We start from the raw sequence: 14792 nt of genomic DNA, 5'->3' as shown, positions 1-14792 counted from the left end.
AAACTAAAGAGTATTATTAATTTAATAGTTAAAAGAGGACATGATCAAAGATTTTTTTTTTAATAAACAAAATGGCGGCTACTGATAATTATAATTCTTATAATTTTTGAATTATAGTGATCACTACCACTGAGAGGGAGTCTTTCGATACAGACAATGTATCATTGCCAAAAGAAGAAAAAAAATTTATTTAATGATAACTTATTTTGAAATAATGTTACAATAATGATAAATATTTTTACATATTGTGGAATTAAATAATGCAATTATTCATATGATATTTAAGTGAGTACATTATGTTGAAACTAAGGGTATATAAAAAATTATAAATTAATTTATCTACATTAAGCAATGATGAGATATCACATTAAATGTGATTAAAATTTTTAAATTTTAAAAATAATATACTGCTAAGAAAAAAATTTATATTATGATAATGCGTATCATAATATAAATTTTTTTCAAGAGCATGCGGCTCTTGCTTACTTTATAGATCCAAAAGGAAGAGATGACGATCTTACTTACTAGTTCTCGAATTATTGAAGCCATTCATCGAATTAATGATGTTGATAATAAAATACATCTAAATGTCTGGAACTATATAGCCAGTTATAAAACTAGGGAAGGTATTTTAGTTGAAAATTTACATAACATAAATGATATCTAAATTTTCAGTTAAGTGGTTCAAATGAATCACTAAATTGAAGGAAACATCTTATTCATTCTATTAATTTGGCCTAAGTAGCAACAAACATTTCACTAGCCCCTGTAATTTCAGTAGCCACTGAACAAAGTTTCAGATTGTATTCTTGGATAAATTAAAAAAAAATGAATTGTTAACTAATAATCGACTGAGAAAATTGTTCAGTTAATAACAGTCATAAACAGAAAAACTAACCACAAAGAAAACAAGTAAAAAATTTAAATAAATGTGAAAAATTTGTAAAGAAAACCGCGAAAGTGATAGTGATGGAAGCAATTCAAAAAGGAAATTCTGATTTTATCTATTTCCTTCGTAGAAATTAACTATGAAGATTATAATAATTCTCATGGTTACTTACTATAAATAATATACAAAGTGTTAAGTAAGTAAGGAAACAGGTCAATCGTTACAAATAATGAGAACAATAGAAACCCGTTCCTAACTAACTGAACACCCTATATATTTATTGGTGTTACGACTATTATTTTGTTATTTATATAGCTTATAAAAGTATTGTTTGCTAATACTTGTCAAAAATAATAAGGCGATTATAAATTAAAAGGTAATTAGCCAAGTAGCATTTTAAATGTAATTTGGTAAAATTTTTAAGAATTTATATGATAAAATATATTTGTATACCCCTTTACTAATAATATTTGCTATGCATATTATTAAAAAATCAATTTTGATCAATAAAATAAAATTACCTATGAAATATGACCAGATACATACATATATATGCTAATAATATTAAGGAAATACGAATGTAAATGTAATTTGTAAGTCTAGACGGTTTATAAAGTGATACTCAGTATAATAGAATTACTTATACTATAATAAAATAACACTAACAATAAACGTTCAATTTCATGTAAATACTTTATTATACATATTTAATTCATATAAAATATTATTATCATATAGTTCTAAACATTTACAAAACATTATTACTAGAGTACCATTTTGTACAACACTTAATTTAATTTGAACCAGGTTTGAGATTTTTGTAACAAAAATTAAACTTAATAAGTTATTAACAAAGTTCAAATGTAGAATAAAAAAAAATCCTCATTAAATCGAACATATTGAGTATTTAAAAATAATTATATAATCGTCAGTTGATAATCAACTGGACAAGATCGTATAAGATAAAAAAATACATAGGTATGTTTGCAAAATACGCGAAAAAAGATAGAGTCGCTTAAAATAGATAGATAGATAAAAATGAAGATCATAAATGGCGAGAATGAGGATTTACAAAATTGCTAAGAGACGCATATTTGTTAGGAAAGTGATAAAGAGTCTAAATTTAACCAAAAATATACAAGTAATATACTTAATTTGAATTTAAGTGGACAATTTCAATTATTTTATTCGTATTAATTTATTTAATATGACCTTAACACATATAATTTTGCCAATAATTAAATTCTAGAAAAATTAAAAAAACTTTATATTGAATATTAGAAAAAATAAGTTTTAAACAATAATTTCATTAAACCATGATAAAGACAAAAAGTAAATGGTAAAAATAAAAAATGTTTTTAAAGATTCATGGATTTTAGGAACATGAACCGTGAATGTCTCCGATCACAATAGAATCTTAAAAAACATATTATATTATTTCAGTATTTTCTTTTAAATGGACCCAAACCCGTGTAAACGGAGATGTTTCCCATTGTTTAAAAGTATATCGAATAAGGTAAAAAAACAAATCATGTCACCAGTAAACATGATAAAAACGTCTTCATTATGATAATAAAATCACTTAATCCGACGATAAATAATAATCATCTGTGACTGTTAAGCTTCTAAGTCGCGACACATAAAGATACCAATACTTTGTTTTTTATATATTTTAATTTATAGAACGTTACGTATTAAGTACGTAAGTAACGTTCTATATTTTTGTGACCTTTTTATTTTTTTGTCAACTTCTTTTACTAAATTAGTTTGTAAACAGTAAGCAGTGTAAGCGATTAGGGTCATGGCTCATAATAGATCTAAAACGAATAAACCCTCTATTACAGGGGTGAATGAGAAAAAAAACCAATGATAAAATCAAATGGTCAAACAGTGTGTGTTTGTTACTTAATAGGTTAAACGCACATGAGATTAGATACACGTGTAATTGAACTAAAACTTTACCCCAGAGGGTTTCTTTCAAACTGTTTGCTTCCGGTGGTCAAAGAACAAGGACATTAACGTTACGACGAATTACAGCATTTTCTGGGTTATTATTGATTGTCATTCGTCTATACTGTTAAAAGTTATTTGGGGTAAGGATTAACTAATGTTTTTAATAAAAAAAAAAACAGCACAGGGGGGTCGCGGCACAGTGGTGACGTGGCATAGTTGGATCAAGTATAATGATATCTGACAGTGATTAAAATCACTATCAAAAAAAAACGCTTCGATGCAAATCTTTAGATAGTGTTTAATTTTAAAAAATTGGTGGATTATTCCAAAAGCTTCATAAACTGCTAGTTCCTTATTAATATCCTGATTAAGACAAAGTATGTAGAATAAAAAAGAGATTATTAGAAAATAGTATTTCCCATAAAAAAATTATATTGATCAATACACTTTTCAATAAGTTATAGCATTATAATGTTAAAAATGTAAAAAATAAAATTGAGAATTTTCACACAATAATAGCATTTGGTAGCCATTTTCACCTTGAAGATAAAATAAAGTCCGAAATTTTTTTTTTCCATGATAAAGTATATTACATTAGCTTTAATTTAAGATATATATAAAAGTGTCAGACTTTCCGGAACACTTTCAAAATTTAAGTTGAAAAAGTCAATTTTTTGTGAAAAAGTTGTCATTTTGAATCCCCCCCTGTAGGCAGGTAAAAAGTCAGATTTATAAAAAAAATATACCAAATGATAGGTAAAGACATCATGCATCTACAAAAAAAAGAATTATATTGATCCATACATCTTTCGAGAAGTTATAGCATTATAAAGTTAAAAATATAAAAAAGAATTTTTTTACAAAAATCGTATTTTTTTTATTAAGTTTAATGTCTGTTTTCACCATGAAGATAAAATAAAGTCCGAAATTTTTTTTTTTCATGATAAAGCATATTACATTAGCTTTAATTTAAGATATATATAAAAGTGTCAGACCTTCCGGAACATTTTCAAAATTTAAGTTAAAAAAATTAATTTTTTGTGAAAAAGTTGTCATTTTAAATCCCCCCTTGTGGGCAGGTTAAGGGTTAAATTTATGAAAAAAATATACCAAATGAAAGGTAATGATATTATGCATCTATATAAAAAAGAATTATATTGATATGTTCATTTTTGAAAAAGTTATGGCACTTTTAAGTAAAAAAAATTGAAAAAATTTCGAAAATTAGCGATTTTTAAATTTGTAATTTTTTTGGAGGTTTCCCCCTTTTACGGGGAACGAGGGAATTTTTTTCAATTTTTAAGGGTAATGTCTTCGACTAGATACGATTTGTGATCTTTTGACGTATCATTGAAAGAAATCGGTTCGGTGAGACCTGAGAAAAAGTGGTAACAGACACAAAAAAAAAAAAAAAACACATCTTAGTAAAACCAATACCTTCTCAGCTTTGCATCGAAGCTAAAATAAACGATTAAATACCGAATAAAATCATAATAAAAAAAAAAAACGATTCAAAAGGACTATAAAGAAATAATTTATAATTATTACTTTAAGCTACTATCTGATAGTTAATAAAATAAAAAGTCGTCCAGGACAACTTTTCAGGATTTTAATTTAATTTGAAATAAAATAAATTTTTAATTAATTAAAATATTCTATAACATAGGCTTTCAATGGTTATTTGTAAAATTAATATGTTCTGAGTGAGAAAAAAAATAAAAAAAATATTTAGTCACATTTTGAATAACTGCATTTTCTTTTATCTGATCGACCAAAAAGACCATTAAGTTTTAATAATTAATTTTTCCACACATATATGTTAGAACTAAAGAAAATATTTATTTGTTCCAGATCGTTGTTATAACTCAAATTGATTTTGTATGCTAAAAAAACGATATTTTTTATATCTATCACTCAATAATAACCAGTAGAAATTCAAAATTTTTCTTTTGTTTATATATCTTTTAGACTAAGATCATGAAACGCATTTTTCTTTCTTTAAAGGAAAATAAACTAATCACAATTCGATTGCAAGATAATCAAGCATGTAACATTTTAATAATACTAAAATATCAACAGTTTGAAAAAAAATGTGCATAAATTGAAAATATGTAATATTTTTGCTTTAATTTTTTGTAATATTTTAGACATCTTGGCTACTCATTTTTTGTTACATATTAGCTGGTGATCGACTAATAGTATGTTCTACTACATACATCTATCACACTTCACTTATTATTTGTATTTGTATTTTTATTTTATATTAATTATCATTTGATTAATTAATTATTATTTAGGATATAAATACATTATTTATCAAGTAAATTTTTATAAGTACACTTAATTAAACACTCACCGCAGCTTTATTTGAGTTTTTTAATGATTGACTGAGCAATGATTTTTCAGCAATCAACTTCGCAATATTACGTCTTGTATGACTGTTCATAGCGACCTAGCTGAGTACTTTTAATAGTCTAGAACTATGGATTGATAATTGAGTAATTCCTATAACATTGTTTAAAGAAATTCATTAAAAATCAATAGTTATTACTTACTGAATTATAAGCTTGTTTTACATAACACAAATTTAAAAAATTCATGTATATGGTATATGTATATGTATACAGTGGCATATATTAAGTATGCTACCCCAATAATTTCGTGAAAATGTATAGATTCAAATTTAATATTTATATAAACCATTGCAAGTATAAAGTTTATTAAACAAAAAAATTATTCCTAATGGGAAGATTTAAAGGTAACTTCCAAAAGTTAAATGGAAAACTTTTTTTTTTACTAACTAGCTAACTAGAGAATAGCCTAACAAAATGTTGACTGATTTATAACCAGAATTTTATTATTTCTTTTTGTGCTGTTATAATTTTTAGTCATAGTCGAGTAAGTTGCACATCGTAGAAAACTCTTATCTGTGTGATATGGTAAAAATAGAGCGTTGCTAATCACTACTCCAACTATTCCCTTACAATACTGGTTAAAGACGAGTCAAAATAGTATTTTTCATTAATACTATTATTAAGACTATTTTCTATTTAATAGAAAAATGTAATAGTAATAACCCTTAGGAATAATTTTTCCTTACAATAAACTTTACATTTACAATAGTTTATAAAAATAAATTTAATTTAAACGTATACATTTTTAAGAAAAAAATCATTATTTTGTGAAAAAATACGAGGGTAGTATAATTAATAAATCACACTGTATACTATCGTAACAAACAGAGAACATTTCAATCCATTTAATCATTTTTGATTAATTTTATAAATAAAAATAAATTTTACAATTTACATTATTATTTTATTAAAAATTCTGAATCCAAAAACTTAAATAAACCTGAAACTAAATTCATATATTTTAACATAAATGGAGTCATTATATCAGTTGTCAAAAAATCCAAAATGTACTTACAAACTATTTCTAATAGGTAATTGTAAATTATACTACGTACTTTAAACCATTATAAATTACAAATTACATTTAAAAACAATTTAATGTATTTTATACCTTAGGAGATTCTTCAGAAATGTATTAACAACACCAGCTGTATTAATAATATAATTATAAATTTTAACTCGTTATTTTCCAAGGGATTATACAATTGTCAATATACAATGTAATAAATATATCAATTATAAAAAGGAATAGAATAATAATCTGAATACATTTACCTGTCACGTAGTGTACGTCTGGACGATATATCTTTGGTGCTTAAACCGGTGACCACCCGATATGATGGAAGTAAAAACAATGGGTAACCAAGAGGAATACTAAACAACTTTAAACGTGAATATAACTACATCATCATAAGTATAAAATAATAATACAGTGCCTACATCATTATTTTAATCGTGTTAATAAATAGACAAAAGATACAAAGTTGCTATTGAAAATACTAATGCATATTTCATTATTTATACTTAGTCAAATTTCAACAATAGTAATTATTGGTAAGTAATTACAATTGCATACACTTATTTTCCAATTGTGCAAGTTACTTATTAAAATAAATCTAAATAACAATTTACAAAAAAAACTAGAGCACCCATTAATAACTAATTAATGACAAAAATGACAAAAATAACAAAAATAAAATAGTTTACAACTATTTAGTTCCCTAATAGTATTTCTTTTAAATAATGTTAATATAGGATATAATGTTATATTAATATTATAAAAATGTATTTATAAAATATTTTTTTAAAACTACTATCTGGGTTATAATAAAATAATAATTTATTGGAAAAATATATTTAATATATAAATAGATGTTAAAAAACTGATTTATTGATTGAAGTAAATAAAACTTTAACTTATCAATCCAAATATCAACCATACAGAATTATAGAACACTACTAAGTTTAAAACGTAATATATTTAAACTATTAAAATAGCTAATATTATTATATTCGTTAAACGCCAGTTAAAATTTTGTTCTTATTAATTAAGTCAAACATGAAACGAGACACAATGAATAGTAATTATTTATACATATTAAAACCCATCTCTATTATACTTAACATTATTGTCAGATCATTATTCATTAACATATAACTAAGAAGAGCATCATAAGCAAGTGGAAGTGCCTCAGTAGTTATTCATAAAGCAATCAGTAAAATAGCGCTACAATAACTACTGAAAAAATAGATGGAAAATAAAAACAATCATTGAAACAATGTGTTGCACATTGTTTCGATGATTGTTTTTATTTGGAATACTATAGGGCTTAAACACAATAGTGTTAAGAAAAATCTCAAATGTAGAGTGCTTAATTAATGACATTTTGACAATGTCTTATTGTTTTAGTGATAATAATTGTTAACGTTGAAACATGAGAACTTTTTTTACACTATCTAGAATGATAATTCAATGTAATGATGATTAATGCAATAGTGTAATATTATTATATAATATTATGAATTTTTTTGTATTTCCAATTATTAAAACTTGGCTGACATACTATACTTGTACATATTAGTTAACCAATTTACGAATATACGTATATAGTATAAACATTGTAGACAAATGTCATGATTGTACAATTAAAGATATATTCATTCATTCGGGTATTATTATTTTTATAAGTAAAAATTCATTGAGGAATCTCTAAAATAACAAGGGGTAATTAAATATATTTTTTTTTTAGAAATGTTTTATTAATACTAAAGCACGTATAAGTTGAACATTAATAGATAAAAGCAAATGTACATATATATTCATTTTTGGATACACATGTGTGTGTCTCGATTTTTAGATCGATAAATTAATTTCTTTAACAAATAGTATTATGTAGAATAAAAAAATGCAAATACAAAAATAATAATAAACCATTCACACGACAGTAATAATAAATCATTAATGAAAACTCCCGAGAGAGTTGTTTACACTACGAATACAAAAAGAAAAAAGAAAATAACCAAACGGTTGTTGGGGGGAAATGACTTATACCCTTTCTTTAACATCGTATTCTCACCTACTCCCGATTCTTACTTTAAGTGTATATATACTTATTAATTTGAATTTTGTGTTTATTCAGGGCTCGATAAGATTAAATTATTGTTGCCAGTTGTTTGTTCAAGTCTACAATCACACAGACATTTTACGAGTCTATAGCTTAGATTTATTTGGTAAGTACATAAAATGACTTGCAACGGAAGTCCTTCAAATGTACAATTGCATTGAATAAAAACTATTAAAATTATTATGAATAAAAATATAGACGATTATTTTGATTATACGAGCTTTGAATTAAGAACATATTGTACCTTATTTTTCATATTGGCCTTACCAACAATACACTTAAACGGACAAAGTACTATAACAATTAATAATACCAATTTTAGATACATTATTTATCTGGAGCTTAATATTTATACGAAATAAACAAAACACATATGAACGTAAAAAAATAAGTACCTAAAGTCCATACAGATTTAAAAAAATAATAACATTATATATATAGGTACTTATAACAGGTGGCTGTCGATTGACGAAATTTGTGAGTATAAATTAAAAACTAAAAACATGATATATTAAGTCCTTTACTAAGAATATTTTACATTGAATTTTGGCAATATAACAACTATCAACATATAACAAATAACTAAGGTATCATTTTTATTCATATCACGAACCAATTTGTTTTTATTTTATTATAACCAAAATTACTATTTAACATTAAGAGAATAATTAAAAATTTTCATTAAATATATTTATAAAATATTAATGCTAAGTTTAATACATAAAATAATATTTAAACGTCAAATATTTTAGTTGCATTAAATATAATCCTTTTTTGAATTTATTCTGTAGCAATTATTAGAAACAAATTTTCTGACACAACCATAAATCATTACAATAGTAGTATATAATTGTAATGATAAAAGAGAAATTAAAAAAAAAACAGACTTACTATTCAAAAGAAAATCAGTAATTAAAAATTTACAATAGATACATTAAACAGTTTATCTCAAATGAGGAGAATTGAGATTTGAAAATATTTTGTTTAATTAAAAAATGATTTGGTAACACTGAACGGCGGGAATTATTCAAACTGAGACAGCACATAGTGTAAGTGGGAGATAATATTTGAATGGCACATCGGTAATAAATACTATGTTCATAAAACAACAATATGGAAATTTATACATTATTTTAGATAATATAATTTTTTACGATAATTTTTAAGTTATTTAACTTGAACTTCACTGAATTAATTTTGTAAAATGTTTTAATGCATCAGCGATAAACTAACATAATCAATACTGTTAATAATAATAAAATTTAAATTCTGATAAATGAACAAGAAATTCTAAGTAAAACTCTATTCAAATTGGATAATATAGAATTAAAGTATAACAACTATTTATATAAAGTCGCGATTCAAAAAAATATATCAACCTGAGTACAAATGATAGTATTACAGATTTATGTTTACTTACGTTTCAATGAAGCCAAAAGTAAAATTATATTGTTGAATATAACAAGTACTTAATAAAATGCATTATGATATTGAATGTGCATTCGTAGCAATAGTATTATTTAAAGAAAAATTAATAATTTCATTTATTAAATCTTGATTATATACATTTGGTTATTGATAATAAATGCTGGTGCGTTATCATCATTGAGTCGGTACCAACGAGCAACAGCTGTCTGAGGCGTAGTTGTTTTACAATAAGTGCTCTCCAAGTACGGTAATACCGTGTCATATTAATTTTATCGTACACCATAATTACCGTAAATTGATCTTCTATTTTTCGAATAGATTTATCCTATATTTCAAAACTCTTTATTAGTCCTATGATAATATCTGGAAACATAAATTAACGCCATTTAAAATGCATGAAAATAATTACCTAATATTTAAATTTAGAAATATAAACAAATTTGACACGCATAATCATTGTTATTATTATAATAATTTCTTTTATTTTCTCTGAAATTTTTGTTTAAAAATCAATGAATAAACTATTATACACAATGCATATCAAATATAAAAAAAATGCTGTAGGTACAGGAGTACAACGTATTTTTCTCAACAATATATATATACAAATAAAAATTCAATTTAATTGATATTGCTAAAAACACGAGAAAATCTTAAAAATAAACTACAAATATAATTATATGTTAAGAATGCATAGCATATATTCAGGGAATCTCGTCCTGTCCTGATAAAACCTATAATTTTTAGTTTATTGAATATTTTTGATACTTTCTTTTTTAAAATCTTATAAGAGCTTAAGAGTAAAATAATATCATAAAAATAATTTATTTTTTATTTTATCATAAAAATATAAAATTAATAAAAAATTACCATAAATTTTAAACGAAATCCAAGATAAATATTTTATAATTAAGATATAATTTATTAGCAAAATCTTTTCTTAATATTTTGCCATTAAATTCTACAGTATTTTAAAAATAATAAAAAATTGGACTTTTTGTATTTATATTATAGTATCAAACGTTAGTCTATGATCATCAATGTCGGAGTAATATTTTTTAAAATATCCGAAATATGATTTTAGTAATAAATAAATATTCTCTTGAATAATTTTTTAAAAATATTTTTATTAATATTAATCTGTTTATTATTATTATTATTTTTTAAATAATCAATAATGTATATGAATAATAATATGTTTTTTTTTTGTGTATGTCTGTAAACATAAATGAAGAGCATCTACTGGTTGGATTCATGAACGATTTTGCAATAGATTAAATGTTGTATCTAGTTGAACTAATCATTAACAAAAAAAAAAATATTTGAAAAACTTTCTCCATTCCACGAAATAAGAGCGTAATAGCCCTAAAAATAATAACTTATAATTTTATGACTAAATCATAATATAACACTTGTTCTTTTTTAAATTTTGAAAATGTTCTAGAAATTATTAAAAAAATTTTAATACTTTTAGTTCTTTGACACCTTGTTTCGTAACCCCACACTATCCTCACAATTTTTTACGCAAATTTATAATGAAATATTTTATGATCATAGCTGATGATCATCACTGTACTGATTTAGACTTTTTATAATACATCTCATGTAAAACCAAAAATTGAATTTTTTTTTTAATTTTGAGGATAATTTGAATGTAATAATCATCAATATTAATCCACTTGAAGATATTAGGAAAGTTACAAAAAAATTTATTTTCTAAAATTTAAAAAATGCTATTCCTTTAAATAGTTAAGTAATAACTTTTTAAGTATAATTTCTCTAACAACTTTTTATTTACGGAACGATTTTAATATGTTATAATTTATAAAATAGTTAAAAGTTACTGAATAATATTGTATACTAAATTGTTGTTTTAATAGTTATTTAAATTTTTCTATTCTATAGAATCGAAAATGTTCAAAAATATGAATAGAGCTTTTTTTGAAATTCATGATTAAGTTAATTTTAAAAAATAAATGAATATATCATTTTTCATATTTAAACAAACTAGGCTTAGACAATGATCCTTGCTTATTATTAACTTTTTTATTAACATGTTAATAGTATTAAAATGAAATTTGGTTACATAAACACTTTGTTTATTTTATCTTTTGTTTTAAACCCTCTATACTTCGTTAGTAAAAATACCATAACCTTTTCGAGTATAGCAGTTAAGTTTCACGATTTTAATAGTAATAAAATCTTATTTAGATTTAACTACCAATGTATTATAATCCACCAATCGGTCATTGTTACATAGAAAATCTATATAAATCTATTATAGGTGTTGAAAAAATGTTAAATTATTTTAATCTAACATAATATGGAATGTTAAATCTTAATTATATTTTTAATTTTTTCCTAGAGTGATATCTTTGTTCAATATTTTTTAAAATACAAAAAATTTAGTGATAATTTAATGTGTTTTTAAATGATTTTTAAGCAAATTACTTCTATAGAGTTTGTAAAAATGTCATTAAAATTTAATGAATACTAAAATAAAAAATTTAAATAGTTACATTTTTAAATAAATCTTTTAAATAAATGTTTATTGGAGAGCTTAATTAATTAATCAAAGCATAATTCATAAAAAAAAAACAATTAATTTAACGTTCAAAAACCAGATAATCAAAAATAGGAGAGTGTGGGGTGAAACCCCACGTTAACTTATTTAGAATATTAATCAAGTAGTTGAAAAAAAATTCTTACATTATACCCTGGAACTATCATTCCAATCAAAATGTTAAATTTAAATTATACTTTATCTAACAACAACATAAAGTAAACCAAAAGTCATTCGACTAATAGTCTATTCTGGTTATATTAATAAAGTATAGTTATATTACGAATTGGCTCCTGACAATTTATTATATAGAAAGTATGGATATATTATTATAACATATTGTACTATTATAGGTGAATGTTGAGTTCATAGCGAGATTAAAATATTTTCTGTGAAACCATATTCTTCTCTTTGAAAAATTAGCATAAATTATTATGAACATCATTTAATCATATTTTAAATGCCATCTACTAATTTTCAGTTTGATCCACGTGAACTCCACGTGAGTTGATTAAATAGTTAAAAGACTTGTATTTTAAGAAGCTACTTTAAAAATAATATGAAAGCCATTTGCACACACACGATAATTCTGGGATTTTAGTCGCAGATATAATAAATACCAATAACCATATATTATAATAACAATAATAAGATACTTTATTACTCCTATTAAATAAATAAATGCGTGTTTGTAAATACGAGTACATAGAAGCAGTTTTAAAATAATTCTCTACGCGTGTGATGTTAATGTAGTTTAAACACATAATAGTCAAACATCTATAACCTCTATAACTTTTTTTAACGCAGGGATACGCTTTTTTTAAACGAAGAAAAATTAAAAATAATTTCTAAATGTTGATTTTAATTTCATTTGATTCATAAAGAACCATTAGCCTGACTCATCATTGATTTAACCGAAAAAAAGAAAAATACTCGATAAATTATTAAAATAAATAAAAATGAATTTTTTAATTTCTACTTTTAATGTATTCCCGATAGTATAGACATTGTGCACTCAGTATTATTCTACTTTACCACTATTAGCTTAACCAAATTTATTGTGGTTCTAATATTGTTTATTCTCCATTATTAAGCATTTTAAATGTACATAGTAAATTCCTGTGCAGGCCAAAAATATCAACCCAATGTGATCTAATCAACATTCAAAATAAGTCCTACGCAATTCAGCCGATATAAAAATTTGAAAATCAACCCGATCCGATCCTATTTTGAAAAACATCGTTAATTAATTTCAACTATAAAATTACATTTCTAAACAAGTATAATTAATTTTGTGATAACGTTTTTACCCCCGTCATTCTCTATTTGAGGTTTGCTAAAACTGTATTAAACAATGTCATGGCTAAACTTATTTCATTTAACTAGAAGTTCAATTTAAATGAATTGTTAACTTACATTGTGTTAAGAGTCTATAGTAGTTGGTGAAACTGGCTGATTATATTATACTTAACAGATAACTGTAACTGATAATAGTAACAGTACTACAATAGCCCTGACTTGTTTCTAACCGTTTTTTCGGGGTATACCAGTTATTTTGTTAGCCCGATACACCCGAAAAATGTTACGATTGGTCTGAACTTGATCCGACCGGATTTCATTATTTTCTAAAAAGCTATGGCCGATTAACTAGAAAAATTCAGGTTCAATCCGATCCTATCCGATTTTAGGTCGGGAAAAATTCGGATCGGATTGGGATTGATACAAGTCATGTAGGGCTTTGGTAAATAAGTATATTGTGTTTGGTTTTTTCCTTTAACCTTTTAGGGTAACACTGAAAATAAATTCGGCTGCATACTACGCAACCCTTTGTTAACTAATTTATTATAATGAGTGGTAGCGATTTGGTAACTAAAACATGAATTACCATCGCATGACTACTATGGGATGACACGCATTGAATATCACGAGCTCCATAAGTATTTTATTATAGTCGTGCTTGGGAGTTATCATTCTTGACATGACTTTTCTGTAGAATTGTTTATTGTAATTTTAAAATCTTATGAAATATTCGCTAAGTACACAAATATATCTGCAATAATTTATTTTTCATATCTAAAATAAATCTCAATAATTTTTTTTTTTTTGACTTGAAGTTTTCTTTTGTAAATAGCTTAAGATAAAATATGATAGTGTACAAGATTTTTCACTTTTAATTGTTTTTGAGTTTGCAGTTATCGGTCGTGGAAAGGGTTTTTACACCTATTTCTATCAAACAGGGTACTTGTCAGTGATGTACAAAGTTGGCCTCAACGCGAAAAACAAATGCAAGTGCATTTGCAAAGGTGCAAATCGCGTTTTCAATTCGGTGAAAAATTAATATTTTAGAAAGTCAGAAAAGGCTTTTAGATTTGAGGGCCCTAATGCAGCCGCATTAATGCATTCCTCTATTTATGCCATTG

At 24.2% G+C, this 14792-nt stretch overlaps 1 protein-coding gene and 1 long non-coding RNA gene across 3 annotated transcripts in view; one reads left to right on the top strand and one right to left on the bottom strand.

The window, feature by feature from the left end:
• Positions 1 to 9977, bottom strand: part of LOC126906576 (protein-L-histidine N-pros-methyltransferase) — a 56343-nt gene extending 46366 nt beyond the window's left edge. The window contains exons 1-2 of one of the 2 annotated variants that reach the window (XM_050687164.1): positions 9802 to 9977; positions 5199 to 5347 (exon numbers count right to left, since the gene is read on the bottom strand). In XM_050687164.1, the coding sequence (XP_050543121.1) occupies positions 5199 to 5288 (90 nt within the window). In that variant the 5' untranslated portion in view covers positions 5289 to 5347; positions 9802 to 9977. Of the gene's footprint in view, positions 1 to 5198; positions 5348 to 6531; positions 6634 to 9801 lie in introns of those variants that run through there. The other variant, XM_050687165.1, reaches the window with a different exon arrangement.
• Positions 6370 to 8513, top strand: LOC126906577 (uncharacterized). The gene is made up of 3 exons (XR_007704285.1): positions 6370 to 6476; positions 6543 to 6810; positions 8397 to 8513. It is a non-coding gene; the product is annotated as an uncharacterized LOC126906577 (long non-coding RNA).
• Positions 9978 to 14792: the final 4815 nt, after the last annotated feature.

The sequence above is a fragment of the Daktulosphaira vitifoliae genome, unplaced genomic scaffold (genome assembly GCF_025091365.1).
Source record: "Daktulosphaira vitifoliae isolate Bord-2020 unplaced genomic scaffold, ASM2509136v1 Scaffold_5, whole genome shotgun sequence".
NCBI classification, from domain to species: domain Eukaryota; kingdom Metazoa; phylum Arthropoda; class Insecta; order Hemiptera; family Phylloxeridae; genus Daktulosphaira; species Daktulosphaira vitifoliae.
Note: the sequence above shows the minus strand (reverse complement) of the source record. Positions and strands in the feature narration are given on the sequence as shown.